Source organism: Citrus clementina, unplaced genomic scaffold (genome assembly GCF_000493195.1).
Source record: "Citrus clementina cultivar Clemenules unplaced genomic scaffold, Citrus_clementina_v1.0 scaffold_5, whole genome shotgun sequence".
Taxonomy (NCBI): domain Eukaryota; kingdom Viridiplantae; phylum Streptophyta; class Magnoliopsida; order Sapindales; family Rutaceae; genus Citrus; species Citrus x clementina.
Genome location: NW_006262201.1, coordinates 3,957,993 through 3,976,036, shown reverse-complemented (window position 1 = coordinate 3,976,036; position 18,044 = coordinate 3,957,993). Strand labels below are relative to the sequence as shown.

Here is an 18,044-nt window from a genome sequence, read left to right as displayed (position 1 = left end):
ATGGGTGTTAAACTCCTCTTGAGAGTATGGAGGTTGGGAATGGGAAACAGGAGAAGTCCTTGGAAAACAATTAACATGCATTGTGCTGGAATGGAGGTTATATTAAACACATTTCCTTTTTTGGTCCGAGTTACGCAATAAAAGAAAAATAAAATTATTTCATATTTTATTCTTAAATACATTTCCCAAACCTCCGGTTCTTCGTCATAAGAATTTCATCTAAGAATATTAATATTAAGAATATATTTAATATTAATATTTTAAATGAATATAATTATGACTATTAACATTAAAAATATTAATTTTTTTGAAGCCATTTTTATTATTTTGAATAAATACACATAATAAGGTCACGCAATATGTATGACTTTCAAGTTTTTATTGATAAATTTTAGTTATTTATAAATGAAGAGCCTTTAAATGAAATGGGCCTTATTAGTAATGGGTCCATTTTTCTGTCGAGCTCTGAGTGTATTATAGACACTCCTTAGTAATCATAATTAATCATAGTTTAAATATTTAGGTATTATTTTAGTACTAAATTAACGTATCTTTTGCTTAAGTCCAAACTATTAACTTCATTTCAACTTTTTAAAATTCTTTCCATTGCTTCCATTGTCTCAAAACGTGCCACGTTATAATAGAGAGCAAAATTTGACTTGAAACTTACATTAGTGAAAATTATTTCGATCGTCAATTTAAACCATCTAGACCGTAGTAAGGTGGGATAATAGATGCCTTTTTTCATTTTTTGGGCAAAGGTGAACGGTAATAGACGCACCACATGCATTGATCCATTCAATCCAGAATCAGAAAATTAAGTATATCATTCAAGAACCATTGAAACTTGTATTAAAAAGATGTCCAAATCATCCTCAAAATTGCGACAAAATTATAAGTTAATACTATAACACAAAATACTAGACTTCGATCTTTCTGAATTCGAAACACAAACAAACTCTACCAATAACCAAAGACAAACATGAACATCTTAAAACTAGAAAAAAGATTAAGCTCATCACTTGAAGCACTTAGCATCCAAAAGAGCTTCACCCTCAAAAGGCTCGTGATCCTCGATCATCTGGTTCACACGTTCCTTTTGCTCTTCGTCTGAGATGTCAGCCTTCTTCCAGTCATACAATTCCATGTCATAGCACTCATCCATGACGAATTTAGGAATTTCTGGGCCACGGAAGAGCCACAACCCCTTGACTTTGTATGGAGGCTCGTTGCCGATAATTAGCATCTTTCCAAACGCATACTTGCGAGCCAGATCCATCCTCTGAAGAAACCCACTAACCTTGTTCAAGGTCACGAATGACACAGTATTCTCGTCATTGTATTTGTAATCACAGAACCAAAGTGAGTAACCCTCAGGATCATACATGTCCCAGAATCCTACAACATAGAAATTCACATCAGCTCATGAACAACAATATCTACCAACTAGCATTTTCTAAGACTATGTTAAACGTGTAAGACTTGAAAGCGTACCTTTAATTGCAACTTCACGGAAGTTGGACTTCGTGTTTGAGTAAAGCCTCTTCCAGTCATCCAGAATCATCTTACTTGGGGGCAGCAGATCAAGAGGGTTCTTTGGTTTGGGCTTAGGTGCTTCCTCTTCTTCAGCAGCTTCAGCTTTGGGCTTTGGTGCTTCTTTCTTTGGTTCCGCCTTGGCCTTTGGTTTAGCAGATTCCTTAGCTTGAGCAGGCTTCTTTGCAGACTGAACAGCTGGGACAGATTCGGCTTGCTTAAAATCAACCAAAAACTTCTTAATTTTTGGTTGGTTGGCCACGGTCCAAAAGTATCTCTCAACATGGGGAAACTCAGAGGTGAAACTCTTCGTCATGATGAGCTTAAATCCATAATATAAATTGCATATCATGACAATGTCAGCCAGGGTGACAGAATGGCCAACCAAGTACGTATTTGAAGCCAAATGAATGTTCAAAGCATCCAACGCTCTCTTCAGTGCGGCAACAGCACCTTCCTCAGCCTTCATACAAAACATAAGCAAAGTTATGTCAAACTAAACAGAAACAATTGATCAAAGGTGCAAAATGAAATATCCACCCCTTCCAAGCAGAAATGAAAACTAAACTACATGAATGTATATGTACTTTATAAACCCGGTTTACTGGATTAAATGCTAATTTAACAAAACTTCAATTATATACAAAAAGTGAACGAAGAAACATTTCATGTTCTCGTCTGCTAAAACATTTGGAAACCTAATTCATTGCATTTATTTGCTTCACGTACAAGAAAACAGTAACAAATGCCAAATGTTAAGAGCCTATTATTTAGTCTACGTTACTAGTGCAACCGCCCCCCAGGGGGAGGGGAGGGCGACTTAAAAGTTGCAAACAGAGAAGAAAAGTAATTGAAATTCCAAACAAAGAAAATCCATGATATCAAATGCTAAAAAATGCATAACTTCAACCATACCAAAAAGTATTATTTACAAATGTAAAAGTTAAAAAAAAGGACCAAGCCATGCACATGTTTGTTTGAAGTAGATAGTGGACATTAACTCACCAGAGGAATGTATTGCATATATCCAAGTCTTGGATATACCCACCTGGAGATATTAGCATCAATCTCCATGGCAGAAAAATCCATCCACTGCTCAACATGAGCCTAAAAAGCCAATAAAAATAGAACCAAAAGAATAAACATACAAGTCTAACAAGATTAAAACAAAACGAACCAAGGTTAAACCCACGGGGAAATATAATGGAGAACTCTTACATAATCGATCAGAGAAGAACCATATAGTTGATTGTCAGCTTTCAGACGTGCAACTGCAGCAACCAAAAAAGAAAGTAAGATCAAGCCCAGTGCTCAAATAATAACGATTTACATATTCAATCCATCTCTCAACGGCTTCTAATACATGTCCATAACCGTGTTGAATGGGTTAGGAATTGTCTCATTACTTTTTTTTTTTTAATTTGTTTTATCCAGTGATTTCTTAATACTTAAGCATCAGAAATGAGCCTGACCAACAAGGGTATAATTCATGCAAGAAGGAGGAAGATGTTTTCTAATCATAAGAGGCAATTTTCTTTTTTTTTTGTCCAATGTTTTGTTAATAATTCTATGCTGCGTTAGAAATGAGCCCAACCAAAAAGAGAATAATTTATGCAAGAGGAAGAGAGTATGTTGTCTAACCATAACGGGCAATGGCATTGCTCTCAAAAACCGGACCATCAGGTGTCTCCAACACAGGAACCTGAAAATAATGCAACAATCCTCAAAAGTTAAATCAAACCCAAAGCTTTAAGAAAAGCAAACTGTCCACAGCAACTTTCGTATCATAATTACCTTCCCAAGAGGGTTCATCTTCAAAAATTCAGGGGATTTATTAGTGACACCCATCTCAAAATTCTCAGCCAATTTGACTTCCACACCAGCGTACTCAGCAGCAATGAGTCCTTTGAATCCATTTTTGTTTTCCTGCCCAACATGCAAGACCTGCAGCTCGGACCAGACAACAAAATAACAACTACTATCATCCATTTAGCATAATTACAATAACGAAAGAAATCTTCTAACAATTTGATAACAATAATATTTACATTGAACAAGTATAAGAACTAAAACAAAAACAATTAAATCACTAATTATTTTCGATTATAGCAAAAAGTTCAATTTCCTTAAAAATAATTAAAAGACTAATAATAACTTTTACTTCAGTTAAATTAAAACCAAAAATTCTTGTTTCAATATTTTTATTATTAGCCCCGTTGGGGGGGGGGGTGTGGAACTCGATCTATATTAACAAAGGGATAAGGAGCCTCACCAGAGCCATGGCTTAACGGAGAAACGATTCGCTCAAATTACAGATCTGCTCTCAAAACAAAATCACAAAGAAACAAATAAAAATCAAATTAAAACATGCAAAAGAACAAGCAATATGTAAAGGAACAACTTTTAAGAAGTATTAGAAATTTAAAAAAAAAATCAACTTTACTGAGGTTGAGATTGAGAGAGCATACGAATGCGAGCGTTCTCCTCAAAGGCCACAGAGACTGGGAGTTTAAAAAAAAGAGAGCGACAAAAAGAAGCGAACTAGGGTTTTTGTGGAGAGTCTATAGGAGCTGGGAGCGGACTAGAAAAAGCCATCTGTGCTCGGATCATAACGAATCTTTTGTTCGGGTCGGGTATGGACCAGAGAGATTTCTTGGCCCAGTAAAAAGTGAGATTTTTAATAATTGTATTTCCGCCTTTGGGCTTTCTTAGTGGGTTGGACTTTTGTTTTTAGTACACCCCACAATCCACTAAATACACTCATATCTGACTGTTTGCCGTTGCCTAGCCGCCGTCGCCATTTTCTGTAGCCTTTGACTACCATTGGAACACTCTCATGCTCTTTACAACGGTGTAAAAGGTTATCGGAGATTTTGTGAAACGACGAGCCCCTAAATGTCAAAGACGAATCTGCCTGAATTTCATTTAAAATAACTAGAACAAATTAGGTAAATACAAATTTTTATAAAACTTTCAACATAGTTTTTCCTCTGTTTTTTTAATATTACCAACCTATTATGGAAGCTATTCATGTGAGAATGGCGTCTTCTTTTATCAATTGGGTTTCTTCTGAATATCTATCTTTTTTCCCCACTGCTACCCTCAACATTGTTGAGAGCTCCAAGAATTTAATTAGTTCTTTATTCCAATTGCGAAAATCAATCATCACTTTCGTGGAGAAAGAAGAAAGAGCTCCCAAGAGAGCTCGAACTGATGCTTCAATATTGTAACCGAGAGCACTAACCAAGCCCCAAGGACATTTTGGTTTTCTATTCTAATGCAAGCATCATTACTTGCGTCACTCCTCCTCTTTCCATTTTCTTCATTAATAACTTTTGACCACGAGATTCAAATTTATACTTTTCTAGTATGCACTATTTTCTCATCTCTTCTGCATGATATATAAATCAAACTTTGAAGGGAGAATAAGCTATAAGCTCAAGCCTCAAGTCAAGGCAAAGTTGATAGGTCGCAATAATGGAAGCCGCAGCCGCCGCCGCCGCTACCACCACCATTCCTCTTCTCACTCCATACAAAATGGGGCCGTTCAATCTCTCTCACAGGTTTTCTGTATATATAAACTCTCTCTTTCTCTTCACACACACAGAATTTAGAGATCAATTTCGGATTTATTTGTTAATTTTTATCCCTTTTTTTTTTTGTTTCTTCTAATCTTTACATGAGAGGACATTGATTTTTTTTTTAAAGAATCTCGGCTCGGTGGGAGAAAATTTTAGTCGTAATTAAATGTTAAATGTATGTAGTTTATTAATTTTTTTTTTTTTGAGGTTTGATTTTGATTAACATAAAATATTGGATTTGCTATTAATTTTTGCAGAATAGTATTAGCCCCACTGACAAGAAATAGATCATACAACAACATTCCGCAGCCACATGCAATTTTATACTATTCTCAGCGCACTACTAATGGTGGCTTTCTCATTGCTGAAGCAACAGGGGCCAACGACACTGCTCAAGGGTAATTTTGTAATTATGTTTTTCATTTTATTTTCAGTTATCATTTACATATTTAAGTTTTATTGAAAAATTATGATTTCTAATATAAAAAAAAATGCCTTGATTCTTTTTTTTAATTTTTTTATAGTAATATTGAACTTGGAATTTTTTTTTGGTTGAATATATTCATAAAAAAATATGTTAAGGTAAATTGCTTTCTTATTTATGTTGAATTTGAAAATTATTTTTAAATTTGCAAATGATGCTTCCAAATACAACTTGGGTAATAGTCAAAATTCGAAAATCACCAGACCATGGTCAAGTACAAGCCATATATTAGTCAAATAATTAAAAAAATTAATCAACCAAGTCTTAATCATGTACAAATATGAATTTCGGGTAACAAAAGATACCTAATGGATAGGTAAATAATAGAGAATAAGTATACTCTTTTTAAGGACCCGTTTGACTTTTCCTTAAAGAATTGTCACATTGGTGAATTTAGTTAGTATGATTGTATGATGTCATATTTGGAGAATTCAACTGAGATTATGGCATAAATAGGACAATTTCATGCCCAAAAGGCTATTTTGGAGAATCACTTTTTAATTTAATAAAATTGAAGGTATCAAAACACACCTGGAATTTGGACCGAGGAGCAAGTGGAAGCTTGGAAACCAATTGTGGATGCTGTTCATGAGAAGGGTGGCATCTTCTTTTGCCAAATTTGGCATTGTGGCCGTGTCTCCACCTACGGTACGCTTCATATTAATTTTTTAATAAATTCACTTTAGAAATATTTTTCTTTTTTTAAGCGAACCAGGACAGAGTGAAGCAATTTTTTTTTTTTTAATAAAATAGTTGATAATATTTTCTAGTCTTGATTTGTATGTCAAGAAATAAAACTATAAATGTGCAACTTCTTTTTCCTTTTTTCCCCCTTACTAAATCCAACCTTATGGATCTTTTGATTCTTATTTTAAAGTTTTATTGGAAACAATTCTAAAAAAATACAATAGTTGTAATTTGTTTTATCCTTATTTAGTGATTTATTTAAATTAATCTTTGATTTTTTAGTATAAATAATGCTAATTTCACAATTTGATATTTGTATATATTATTACTTAACATAGGGTTTCAGCCAAATGGAGAAGCTCCGATCTCGTGTACCAGTAAGGGAGTGACGCCTGGCCTCGGCGGAGGCGATTGGTCACCTCCTCGTCCGTTGAGAACTGAGGAAATCCCTCAAATTGTTAATGATTTTAGACTTGCTGCTCGAAATGCCATTAAAGCAGGTAACTCTAATCATTAAAATATATATACGTGAAGCAATTTTCTGTATCAATTACTTGAAATCCTAATTTTGAAAGATGGGCTATATATGCATTTTTAATTCGAAAATGTGCTTTTTCCAAAAGTGCTTACTTGAACTTGGATAATTGACTTAATTTCCCCAGGTTTTGATGGGGTTGAAATTCATGGAGCAAACGGATACTTAATTGATCAATTCATGAAAGATCAAGTAAACGACAGGACCGATCAATACGGCGGAAGCCTCGAGAACCGATGCCGATTCGCCCTGGAAATAGTTGAAGCTGTTGTTAATGAAATCGGAGCTGAAAGAGTCGGCATAAGGCTATCACCTCACGCAAATTACATGGAAGCTCAAGACTCGAATCCTGAAGCACTTGGCCTCTACATGGCAAAAGCACTTAACAAATATCAAATTCTTTATCTTCATATATTGGAGCCGAGACTTTTTAATGCACAAGACAAGCTTGATGCTCCTCCGTACAGTTTGCTTCCAATGAGGAAAGCTTTCGATGGAACTTTCATTGCTTCCGGAGGATACAACAGAGATGATGGCAACAAAGCTGTGGCTGAGAATTATACAGATTTGGTTGCCTACGGTCGTTCGTTTTTGGCCAATCCGGATTTGCCGAAGCGCTTTGAGCTGAATGCTGCTTTGAATAAGTACGACAGAAGCACTTTTTACACTCCCCATCCTGTTGTTGGGTACACCGATTATCCATTCCTGGAAGTTTAGGCTTGAGCATGTGGCAAGTGACATGAAGCATAAAGTTAATAAATTCAATTTGAAAATTGATGAAATTTGGGTACAATTTAGGATTTAAGACCTATGATAATTGAGATTTCAAGCTATGGAAAAATCGATTGTTTGAATACAGTGATTGTAAAATTAAACCGACATGTGGTTCCAATGAAATAGGCCTCCAACTCTAAATTCCAAACACTAAAAGATAAAAACTATAGCCGGGACCAATAATTCCTTTCCTTTTATTAAAGGACCACTAATTTTGCGAATGTCCATTTCACGGGGACTCACAGCTAGACCCTTAATTTGTACACTTTGGGTGTGTTTGGGATTGAGGTTGGGCAGCTGTAGCTTAAAAGCTACAACACTAAAGTGTTTGGTAAACACTAGCTGCTGTAGCTTTTAAGCTATGTTGATATGATTTTTCACTTGTATAATATAAAATTTATTATATCTTTAATATTTTTATCAAAATTATTATTTAAAATTTATATTTACTATATATTATTAACTTTTGTTTCATAATTACAGCTTTTTTTTCACAGTAGCTGTAGCTTAAAAGTTACAGCACCTCAATCCCAAACGCACCCTTTATCGCAATTGCATTATTGTCATTATTTGCTTTTTTTATAGCAATATTGTCACTATAAAAATTACAAAAATGGTGACACGAACGCCATTGTGTTATTGTATTATAATTTATGCTTAGACTAATCATCAATCATTATGCATTTTCATTCATGGGGACACACCACCATCATCATTTTTATTCTTTTTGCTAATTTATTATATTATTATTTATATCTCGAGCATTTACAATCGTAGCGGCCGCCATCACCAATTATTGAAGACGACCACACACCAAAAGATTAAAAAAGGGAACTTGTGGGTAAAATTTTTCTCAACCAATCCTTCCAATCTTTCTCTTGTTGATAATTGTACTGAAATTGCAATTGATGGATATTAAAAATCAACAAAGGATACTTGAATTGGCATGTTTGTAGGGTTTTGCTCGAGTGGTATACTTAAGATTGTGGTTGAAAATAAGTTTACTGTATTTGTACAATTGTGTTGGATTGTATAATTAAAACCATCAATTATTTATAAAAACTAAAAATTATAAAATTTACTTTAATATCGCAAAATATGTCTAATATATATATATATAGTAAACTATCCATTTTTTAAAATATTGAAATTATGTTGAGATATATATAATATTATATTGATTTTAATATTATATTTTTATTTATTATAAAATATAAGAGTCAATTTTTTTAGGTTAGTACTTAATAGAGCCAAAGGATATTATAATAAAAAAAAATTTGGTTATCCCTTATTAAATATTTAGGAATGTGTGGTCATTTCTCAAACTTTGGAGGTATAACTATCATTTTCTAATATTTCAAAGGACAAATTAAAGATAATAACTTAAAAGGCTTAGATAATCCTCCAATCAAATTAACTAGATATCCTAAATATATAAGACTTAATTAGAAGAAAATTTAGCTAATAAATGTGCGCCGTAGTTACTAATGTTAATTTTAGTGTCAATATAAACTATTTTTATTTATTAATGTATACTGATTGGAAATATCATCATTTATTTTTTATTTATTTAAAAAATAAAAGGGTACGAGTAAAGTTTAAGTTAATTTTTTAACTCATTGAATTTAAGTTTCATCCTCGAGTGATCAGCAAGTAAAACTAAAACTATTTGAAAACAACATCATATCTCATTTAACACGTGACGCACGTTGGATAAGTAACTTTCCAAACATATATAGACAAAAGATAGAAGCGACAACCTTTAAAGGGACCAATAATTTTGCTAATTGTCAAATCATGGGGACACTAAATCTTAATTTTGATTCAAATTTAATTGCGCAAACACAATGATTTCCACCATTTACTTTCTTTTTATTTGTTTATCCCATAATTACTGACCATGAGAACAATTTAATTTTGTCGTTTTTTATTTTGAATTATTGGTCGTCCTTCCTGTTTATAAAGCAAGTGTTGAAGGGAGAAGAGCTATAATCAGAAGGAGAATATAGGCAAGGCAAATTAGAAAGGATGGCATTGGCAAACATGGCAGCCACCGCAGGCGCCGCCACCATTCCGCTTCTCACTCCATACAAAATGGGACAATTCAATCTCTCCCACAGGTTTTATACAAAATCTCTCGCTCTCTCTCTCTCTCTCTCTTTCTCTTCACACACACAATTTTGATTTCATTTCAGAGACCTTTATTTATTATTTTCTTTATTACTCATATGATAAGGCCAATTAAGTAGGGGGAAAAAAATTCAATTTTTAATTTTTAAACTATATAATAATCATTGTAAATTTAAATCTCTTGGATGGTCGCGTGGGTTTGTATAAGACGTGTGGTTTTTATTTCTACAGTGCTTAAAGATAAATACATATACACACACACTACTAGTAGGTGGTCACTAAGCTCAGTCCAAAAAAATTTGTCTCAACAGTTTTTTAATTCATTAATTATTTTTTTAGTCCTCAATAATCGTTTATTTGTCTATTCAGGGCATTCTTAAACCACAAAAATTTTAGGTCCATAATTATTAAAGGAGTAGGGCCGAACTTAAAATTGATTGAGAACACACCAACAGGGACGCACATACTGTTCATGTGCGTATTTTTTCTTTTAGGTTATTTGTAGTTGACTAAAAATTTTGAGTATATCAGAGATATTATATTTAATTAATACATGTATGACATATATAGTTTAATTAAATGAAACTACCAATTAGATATAGTAATTTTTCAAAACAAATACACTTGAGAATCTCTCTAATTGTGGATACCTAACTTTTGGGCTTAATAATTTATATGAATTGTTAATGTTAAGTGAAGGATAAAAAAAAAAACTTTATATGACTAAGTGTAGTATCTTCATATGGAGAAATTTTAAATTACCTCTAAGATATCATGTCAATTATATAACAAATAAATAATATTATGATATATATATATATATATTTACTTTAGAAAATTAATATATAATTAATAATTATATAAAATTTAACTATAAATATCACATATATATATATATATATATATTATTTATATTATCTCTAATATATTTTAAAATTTTTTTTTAACATAAAGTGGTGCGACATTGCGCCTGATATACTATTTAACAAGAGAAATAAGTAGATGCGGCTCCTTAATTTTTATTTTTAATAAAATTGTATTATTAAAGTTTTTGGGACCCACCAAACGGGCCCAAATGACAGACGTCGGTCGGCGCTTCTCTCCAAAGACGTTGGTACCAAGAAGATAAACGAAGCCGGTACTGGGAGAAGGACCTCTAATAACATTATTTTTACATATGGTTTTCTAAGTCTCGGATCAATGAGAAAAAATTCGAGTCGTTCAAATTTGTAATGCTAATTAACATTTAATTATATATAGAGTTTTTAATTTTTTCAGAATAGTGTTGCCTCCGTTGACCAGAAATAGATCATACAATAACATTCCACAGCCACATGCCATTTTATACTACTCTCAGCGCGCTACCAATGGTGGTCTCCTCATTGCTGAAGCAACTGGGGTCTCTGACACCGCTCAAGGGTAATTGTGCAATTTTGTTTCCCTTTTATTTTGAAAATGTCGTTTGTATATTTAAATGTTTATGACGGGAATCTCTAAGTTACAATCAATGTATCTTACGGTTTTTGTCTTTTTCTTCTTTGGCTAATTTCTTTTGGGTTCTTTTATTTTATTTTTTTATAATTGTGGATGTATTTGATTTCGTCCATCCCTTTTGCACCTATTTCTTATTTTTTCTAAAGTTTTGTTTATTTCCTTAAATAACATTAAATGGTTATCAAATTCATATAAATCTATTATTTCAGAATAGATTTCTGGTTCTAAATTTATTATTCCTATTCTTTCTTGTTCTAGTAAATCTATTTTTTGATTTATTAAAGTTATATATGTATTTAATATATTTTCCCATCCTAAAATCATATGATCTATACTATCTGCTAATTCATGTATTATATTGAATGCATGTTGATTATGATTCATAGCGTTTCTTTTTTATACCAGTATACTAGAAATTTTATAAATTCATCTATAAATTTCATTTTCTTTTCTATTAATATCTCTCCTCCCGTTGTGTCTATATGTCTTTCCCTAAGTTCTTTTGTTAATTCGAGTTCTATGTTTCTAATATTATTCTTATCAGTTTTTAAAGCCATTATGAGATTTTTTATTTCTTCTTTATTATATACCTTTAAAGTATATAAGCTGTTAACTATTGTTTGTATTGGGTCCATTAGTAAATTATTATCAAGTTTGTAATTTGTGAGAATTATATTTCAGGACTTGGCTCTGATACCATTTTGTTTCGGTGAATTTAAACTGAATAAACTGAAAAAATGATAAAAATTAAACTACTAAAAATAGATAAAAAAGAAAGGTATTTTTCATTTGTATGCTAAAATTGTTTATAGCACATATCTATCATATCCTGTATTACTATTATTTCTTAAAAATATAGCTATAACTTGTTCTCCATCAATTGTTCTAGGAAATGTATTAGGAAGGATGGGAACATATAAGTCGTAATAGCTACTATTAGTTTCCAAAATATATGTAGGATTTAAAGTTTGATTATTTAAACTTTCTGTTACATTTTCTGAATAGAATATTTCTACTTTTATAAAATATATAAAATTATTTATTATACTAGTGTAGTATCTGATTTCATTATAAATTTCCATGATTATAAACTATACTGATTATAGGTACGTGGCTTGTTATCCCAAAGTACAGAGGATACTAACGCCCATTCGGGATCGTCTATCCAATTTACGTCATGGGTTGCTTGCCTATATACCATATAATTCAAGTTCTTCATTATCAGAATTTTCTAAGTAATTTATGTATGATGGTCCATCTTCTCTATTTTCATGTTCTGCATATGCCAGAGCTATGTCAATTCCTTGTTCTATAGTTAACATGATGATGTTATGCTTTAAAGTATCTATTTCTATATGATTTATTATTTTTCTTTTTATTTCCTTTGGTAATTCAAGAGCATATACTGCTTGTAGTTCTTCTGTTCTAACAAGTTCGTCTTTATTTAAAAGATAAGAACTTTGTTTGAAAGATCCTAGGTTGAAATCTATAATCATTGTATAATCATTATATGTTATCTTAGTTGTTGGATTTATCATATATTCCTTAGAATTTCCTAATATGATATTGTTGTTCATTAAAATATTTCACTTCAAAGAAATTAGCTCTTCCTCCATAAATCTCCTCATCAATAATAATCAACAAACTTCCACCAACAGATAAGGTTTGAGAATTATTACCCAAACTATTCTTGTTTCTTTGCCTTCCGATCTTTCTCCAGTGACCTGCAGCCTTACTGTCCTTACTCCCTCCACGGCCTCCTTGCCTCAACGGGATCAGCGGACTCGAGTGGCCTTACTGTATGGAATGCGATCGTTGAGCTTAGAAATGTTGAATAAATTTAGGTTTCTCTTTCCTTTCTATGGTGATTTTTTGTTTTTTATTAATGATGTATTGATTTAGGATTCTGAGCTGAGAGAATTAGCTATTCATCATAATAGAAGACAATGGAGTTATTGTTGAATGGTTGAATGATAATCTCTTAGAGATTATTGCTCTTATTTATATCCCAAGTCGTCTCGGGTTTATGTTTACATTTCTGCCCTTGTATTATTGGGCTCTTACATTATTGTTACATTTTTGCCCTTGTATTATTGGGCTTTTACATCATTGTCAAGCATCTTCCTGTAGTTTTATCATGCTCCTTATCTTGCTCCTTATCTTGTCAAGCCACTTTATCTTGTCTTGTTGTTGCTTTACCATATGCCTTATCTTCGAATCTTTATCTTCATGCTCCTTATCCTTTTGTCAAACATCACCCTTTATCTTGCCCACCACATCTTTATCTTTTTCTTGTTTTATGCTGTCGGCCATAGTCTGTTAATCACTGCTTTATATCCATGAGTTGATAAGCTTGTTCTGTGGTTTTGCTGCTACTGGGGAAACACGTAGTACTTATTTCATTGATGAACTCTAATAACAGATTTGAAGGTGTATGTCCATCCTCAGAAGTTATAAGGATGTAATTTTGAAATTTAATGATGGATCTGAAATTTCTCTTATATAAATCCTTAGCTATGCTCCATATGGCTTTTATTCCTCTGGCTCTCCGTGTTTTGATCCAGGTTTCATTTATGTGAGGAACATTTGTATATTCTGTTCCTACTTCGACTTTAAAATTTTTTGTAATATGACCTACAGAAATCATGTAGAAAGCTTGGTATTCTATATTCTGATGGTATTCTGGACTTATAGTGTAAAACTTTAAGTATATGGGTCTTTTTTGGGCAAACCTTGAGACTTCTTTTATTAGTAACTCATCAAAGCTGGCTATTTCTCGAAGGTCTATACTAGGATATACTAAGTCTAAATAGCCATATTTTGCTATTTTCCCAACAAGGAGTGGGTCTGCTCCTTTTGTAACAATCATCTTGGGGTACATATTTTTTCCAGGTGCTCTAAAAATTGTATTATTATGAGAACAAGTGGAATATATCCATGTAGAAAATTGTTTATATTCTTCTTCTTTTGGATTTAGGGGTTTTTCCTCTTCTTCCATATAAGGATTGTCTATTTGAATAAACTTTTTTGGAGGGTCTGATTTTGGTGACTCAACTTCTATGGATATGGTTTTATTTGTAACTGGATCAAAGATTGGTTTATCTTCTCTGAAGGGTCCACTACTGCTTCCGATATTTGGGTTTATTTCTATTGGGCTCGTGTTTATAGAGAGCATTTTTGTTAAGTCGTCTATATATGACTCTAACAAATTTACTCCTTTCTCATGAGCCTCTGAAGCCTCTTTTATGTATTGTATTGCATCAATTATGTCAGATGCTTCAGCCTTGAGTCTTTGTATCTCGGCTTTTATTTTTCCGATAGTTCTATTTGCTTCGGGATTCATTCTCCGAATTCTATGGTCTTGCTTAGAAAATCTGCAAGGAAATTGTTAGTCCCTTTTATATATATTATTTTAAAATTATAATAAGATAAATAAACTTGCCATCTATGTAGCCTTCTATATTGAGGTTCATTTGGCAAAATTCTATTAATAAGGGAACTTACTTGAGAATTATCTGTTTCTACTATAAAATGTTTTTGAAGTAAAAATAAAGAGAATTTTTTAATTCCTTTGTATATTGCAAGGAGTTCTTTTTCATGTACTGGATAGTTGACTTGTGCCTGATTAAATGTTCCACTGGTGTATCTACAAATTTCATTTATATCAGTTTTCAAAATTGCTCCCCAATATAAATCTGACGCATCTGTTTGAATTATTAATTTATCTTTTTCGTTAGGTAATCTCAATGCTGGGAGGTTTTTACATTCTTGTTTTAAATTTTTTACAGTTTCTGTATGTTCTTCACTCCATCCTCTAGTATTATTTTTTCTTAGTAATTTCTGAAGTAAATTTCTCTTTTTGGCTAGATCTTTTATAAATCCTTCTGCATAATTTAAACAACCTAAAAACTTTTGTATTTGTTGTTTATTTTCTAATTTATCTGGAAATTCGATTATTTTTCTTCCTATATGACTCTGAAGTCTAATGCCTTGTTTATCAAGTATCATTCCTAAGAATTCTATTTTCTTATGTTCTATAACTGCTTTTTTGCTAGATAATACTATGCCTTCCTTAATACATATATTAACAAATTCTTTTAAATGGTGTCTATGTTCCTCCACTGTTTCTGATGCAATTAATATATCATCAACATATACTATAATGTAGTTATAATTTCTAAATATTTTATCCATTCTACTTTGGAAAATTTGAGGGGCATTCTTTAGTCCAAAGGGCATTACTAACCATTCATAATGTCCTTATGGGGTGCTAAAAGCTGTATAAGGAATACTATTTTCTTCCATTTTTATTTGCCAAAATCCTGATTTACAGTCGAATTTTGAATAATAGTTCTTATTTTTTACAAGATTTATTAATACTTCTTTATTAGGGAGAAAATATCCATCAAATTTTGTGTATTTATTTAATTCTTTATAATTTATGACCATTCTTGCTTTTCCTCTTACTTGTTCTGCTCTTTTCCTGACCATGAAAGTTGGGCTATTATGTGGGCTATTGCTATTCCTAATGAGTTGTAAAGTTAATAATTCTTTTATTTGGATTTTGAATTCTTCTCTATCTTCTTCTGTATACATCATAGGTTTTAACCTTATAATTCTATTTTCAAGTAATTCTATTTTTGCTTTAGGATGATTTGGTTTCCATAATGCTAACGGATTTTCACTATAAACTTGTTCAAGTTGCGACTTTATTGTTTTTAGGTGTATATTATAACTCTGACTTTTTTGTATTAAATAATATTTTTCATAAATATGCTTGTCACCACGCTAGGCTGGCTGAACTCTATAGGGCCGAAACTCACGTGGGATGCGTAAAATATGATTACAAGGGGTTTTTAAAGTGATCATGTATGTAGTATGTTGGTAATATTGAAATTGTTGTAGAAAGTCATTTCCTAAAAGTATATCACAGTCTAGATTATTATATTGGAAGATTTGGTTGATACTAATTACTTTACTGCCTAGTAATATGGCAAAGTTCAATATGGATTGGTTTACTTGTTGTTTATCACCAGTAATTCCTACAATTTTTAATTTTTCATTTGATTCCCATCTATTAGATAAAAAGGATTTCATAATAGTTATTTCACTACCTGTGTCAATTAAAGCACAAGTATCTATGTCTTTTTCTGGTATATTTACTTGGATATAAACAGACATAAGGTATTTTACATAAGCTTGTTTTAACATGTGTCGCAAATTATTCTTTGACCTTGTATAAGGAAAGTTATTCTAGATCACTTAAAAAACTATTTCCTAGTACTATATGTTTTTTTGGATCTGTAGTCATAAATGAATCTATATAACAAGGTACTATTATTCTAAGTCCTTCTATGATTATAGGGACTTTGACTTCTTGTCTACAAATATGTTTATTACCATTGAAATCAGTATATTCATAAGGAATTTCTTTTTCTTTTACTAAAAGTCCTTTATTTTTGGTATGGTTCATATAATTATGACTGGTACCTGTGTCTATTAATATAGGTATTTTTGTTGTATAATCTATACCATTGAAGTATTGTCCTAATATTTTCATTACACTATTAGTGGGTATGGATTTTGTTATTTGTCTATCGGTGCTTAATCTTCTAGATGAACTTCCCCTTATTAGAGTTTTTCCTGCAAAACTTATAGGAATTATAGAGTTTTCATTATTATGATCTAAAAATGGTTTTTTATCATCTATTTTTAATTCATAATTAATAGGAATTTTATAATCTTGAATTATAGGTTCTATAAATGTTGCTATATCTTCACAATCCTTATTTATTTCTATATAAGGTTTGTTCCCATATATTTCTCCATAATTCGAATTACAAAAACTATACAAAGCTGAATAGTGTAATGTCATTATTCTATTTCCTTCTTTCATTAGATTTTTCTTTAGTAATTTAAAATGTAAACTTAATGTTTCATCTATATTTTTATCTTTTATATGTACGCAGTATCTAGGGTGGCAGGTAAATAACAATTTAGTGTAACATAAATTTCCTTCTATCGTTCCTAAATGTCCTATGCTAGGGTCTGTAAACCTTTGATCATGTAATGATAAAATTACGGGACTATCTATTCCTTCTTTAAAAAGCGATTTTATTAAGATTTGGATTTCTGCCAAATATACATATTGAATTTTTTCTTTAGTTGATTCACTTTTTATTTTCCTTAATGCTAAGTCTATTGATCTTTTATTAAGCAAACTGAATCTAATATTTCCTTCAGCTTGTGTAATTGTTACAGCTTTTTCTTGTTCATAATATTCATGTAGTATAATTCTTTTTCTTTTAAATAGATCTCGAAATCTATTTAGTATTCCATATTCTGGTTTTTCCATATTCAATTTTAAAAGTTTATTATATTTTTCTTTATTAAAAGTAGCTACAAGACTATATCCACTTTTATTTTCTTCTTTTTCTATTTCTTCTATTTCTTTTACATTTTCATTTTCCATTATTTCTTCCCTATTCGAATTCATCTTCTGATGTTTCTACCATGTAGACTTCTCTTCCATCATATTCTGAGAGATTACTTATTTCTTCTAAATCACTTTCTATATTTTCAAAGTCTTCTTTTAAAAGTTTAACTTTCTTTTTTGTACAATCTGTACTGATGTGTCCCAATTCTCCACAATTCCAACATTTACATTTGGATTTATCTAACATTTTTCTTTGGTTTTTATATTTTCTCTTATAATATTTTCTTCCTGCCTTTTTATATTTTCGTTTAAAATTATTATATTTCTTATATTTCTTATATCTTTTTTCTTTTTAATAAGATTTCTTATGTCTTTTATGCGGTGTATAAC

At 31.4% G+C, this 18,044-nt stretch overlaps 3 protein-coding genes across 5 annotated transcripts in view; 2 read left to right on the top strand and 1 right to left on the bottom strand.

The window, feature by feature from the left end:
- Positions 1 to 806: 806 nt before the first annotated feature.
- LOC18042620 (elongation factor 1-gamma) lies at positions 807 to 4,112 on the bottom strand. Of its 3 annotated transcripts, none has more exons than XM_006431505.2 (8): positions 4,002 to 4,112; positions 3,806 to 3,850; positions 3,328 to 3,477; positions 3,175 to 3,235; positions 2,752 to 2,804; positions 2,539 to 2,640; positions 1,495 to 1,996; positions 807 to 1,398 (listed from the first exon to the last, which is right to left on the bottom strand). In XM_006431505.2, exons 2-8 carry the CDS (start codon positions 3,812 to 3,814, stop codon positions 1,019 to 1,021), a joined length of 1,257 nt encoding a protein of 418 aa, XP_006431568.1. In that variant the 5' UTR covers positions 3,815 to 3,850; positions 4,002 to 4,112; the 3' UTR covers positions 807 to 1,018. The 3 variants fall into 3 exon arrangements, with proteins under 3 accessions (XP_006431568.1, XP_024038645.1, XP_024038644.1); XM_024182877.1 differs by having other exon boundaries at positions 3,972 to 4,105; XM_024182876.1 differs by having other exon boundaries at positions 3,977 to 4,105.
- A 796-nt stretch (positions 4,113 to 4,908) lies between these two features.
- Positions 4,909 to 7,565, top strand: LOC112097641 (putative 12-oxophytodienoate reductase 11). The gene is made up of 5 exons (XM_024182878.1): positions 4,909 to 5,096; positions 5,372 to 5,512; positions 6,116 to 6,246; positions 6,624 to 6,785; positions 6,948 to 7,565. The coding sequence occupies exons 1-5, from the start codon at positions 5,011 to 5,013 to the stop codon at positions 7,535 to 7,537; spliced, it is 1,110 nt and encodes a 369-aa protein (XP_024038646.1). The 5' UTR covers positions 4,909 to 5,010; the 3' UTR covers positions 7,538 to 7,565.
- Positions 7,566 to 9,598: 2,033 nt separating this feature from the next.
- The window catches only part of LOC112097642 (putative 12-oxophytodienoate reductase 11), a 16,046-nt gene continuing 7,600 nt past the window's right edge, over positions 9,599 to 18,044 (top strand). Inside the window, exons 1-2 of the mRNA XM_024182879.1 lie at positions 9,599 to 9,714; positions 11,003 to 11,143. Coding sequence (XP_024038647.1) covers positions 9,623 to 9,714; positions 11,003 to 11,143 — 233 coding nt within the window. The 5' untranslated portion in view covers positions 9,599 to 9,622. The remainder of the gene's footprint in view (positions 9,715 to 11,002; positions 11,144 to 18,044) is intronic.

What these genes read in the sequence shown, in the direction of transcription:
- LOC112097641 (XM_024182878.1), top strand. Translation starts at nt 5,011, where the DNA reads ATGGAAGCCGCAGCCGCCGCCGCCGCTACCACCACCATTCCTCTTCTC. An exon ending in CCGTTCAATCTCTCTCACAG is followed by an intron (nt 5,097 to 5,371) that starts GTTTTCTGTATA and finishes TAATTTTTGCAG; the next exon opens with AATAGTATTAGCCCCACTGA. An exon ending in GCCAACGACACTGCTCAAGG is followed by an intron (nt 5,513 to 6,115) that starts GTAATTTTGTAA and finishes ATAAAATTGAAG; the next exon opens with GTATCAAAACACACCTGGAA.
- LOC18042620 (XM_006431505.2), bottom strand. An exon ending in AGATGAACCCTCTTGGGAAG is followed by an intron (nt 3,236 to 3,327) that starts GTAATTATGATA and finishes CATTATTTTCAG; the next exon opens with GTTCCTGTGTTGGAGACACC. An exon ending in GTTCTTCTCTGATCGATTAT is followed by an intron (nt 2,641 to 2,751) that starts GTAAGAGTTCTC and finishes TTGGCTTTTTAG; the next exon opens with GCTCATGTTGAGCAGTGGAT.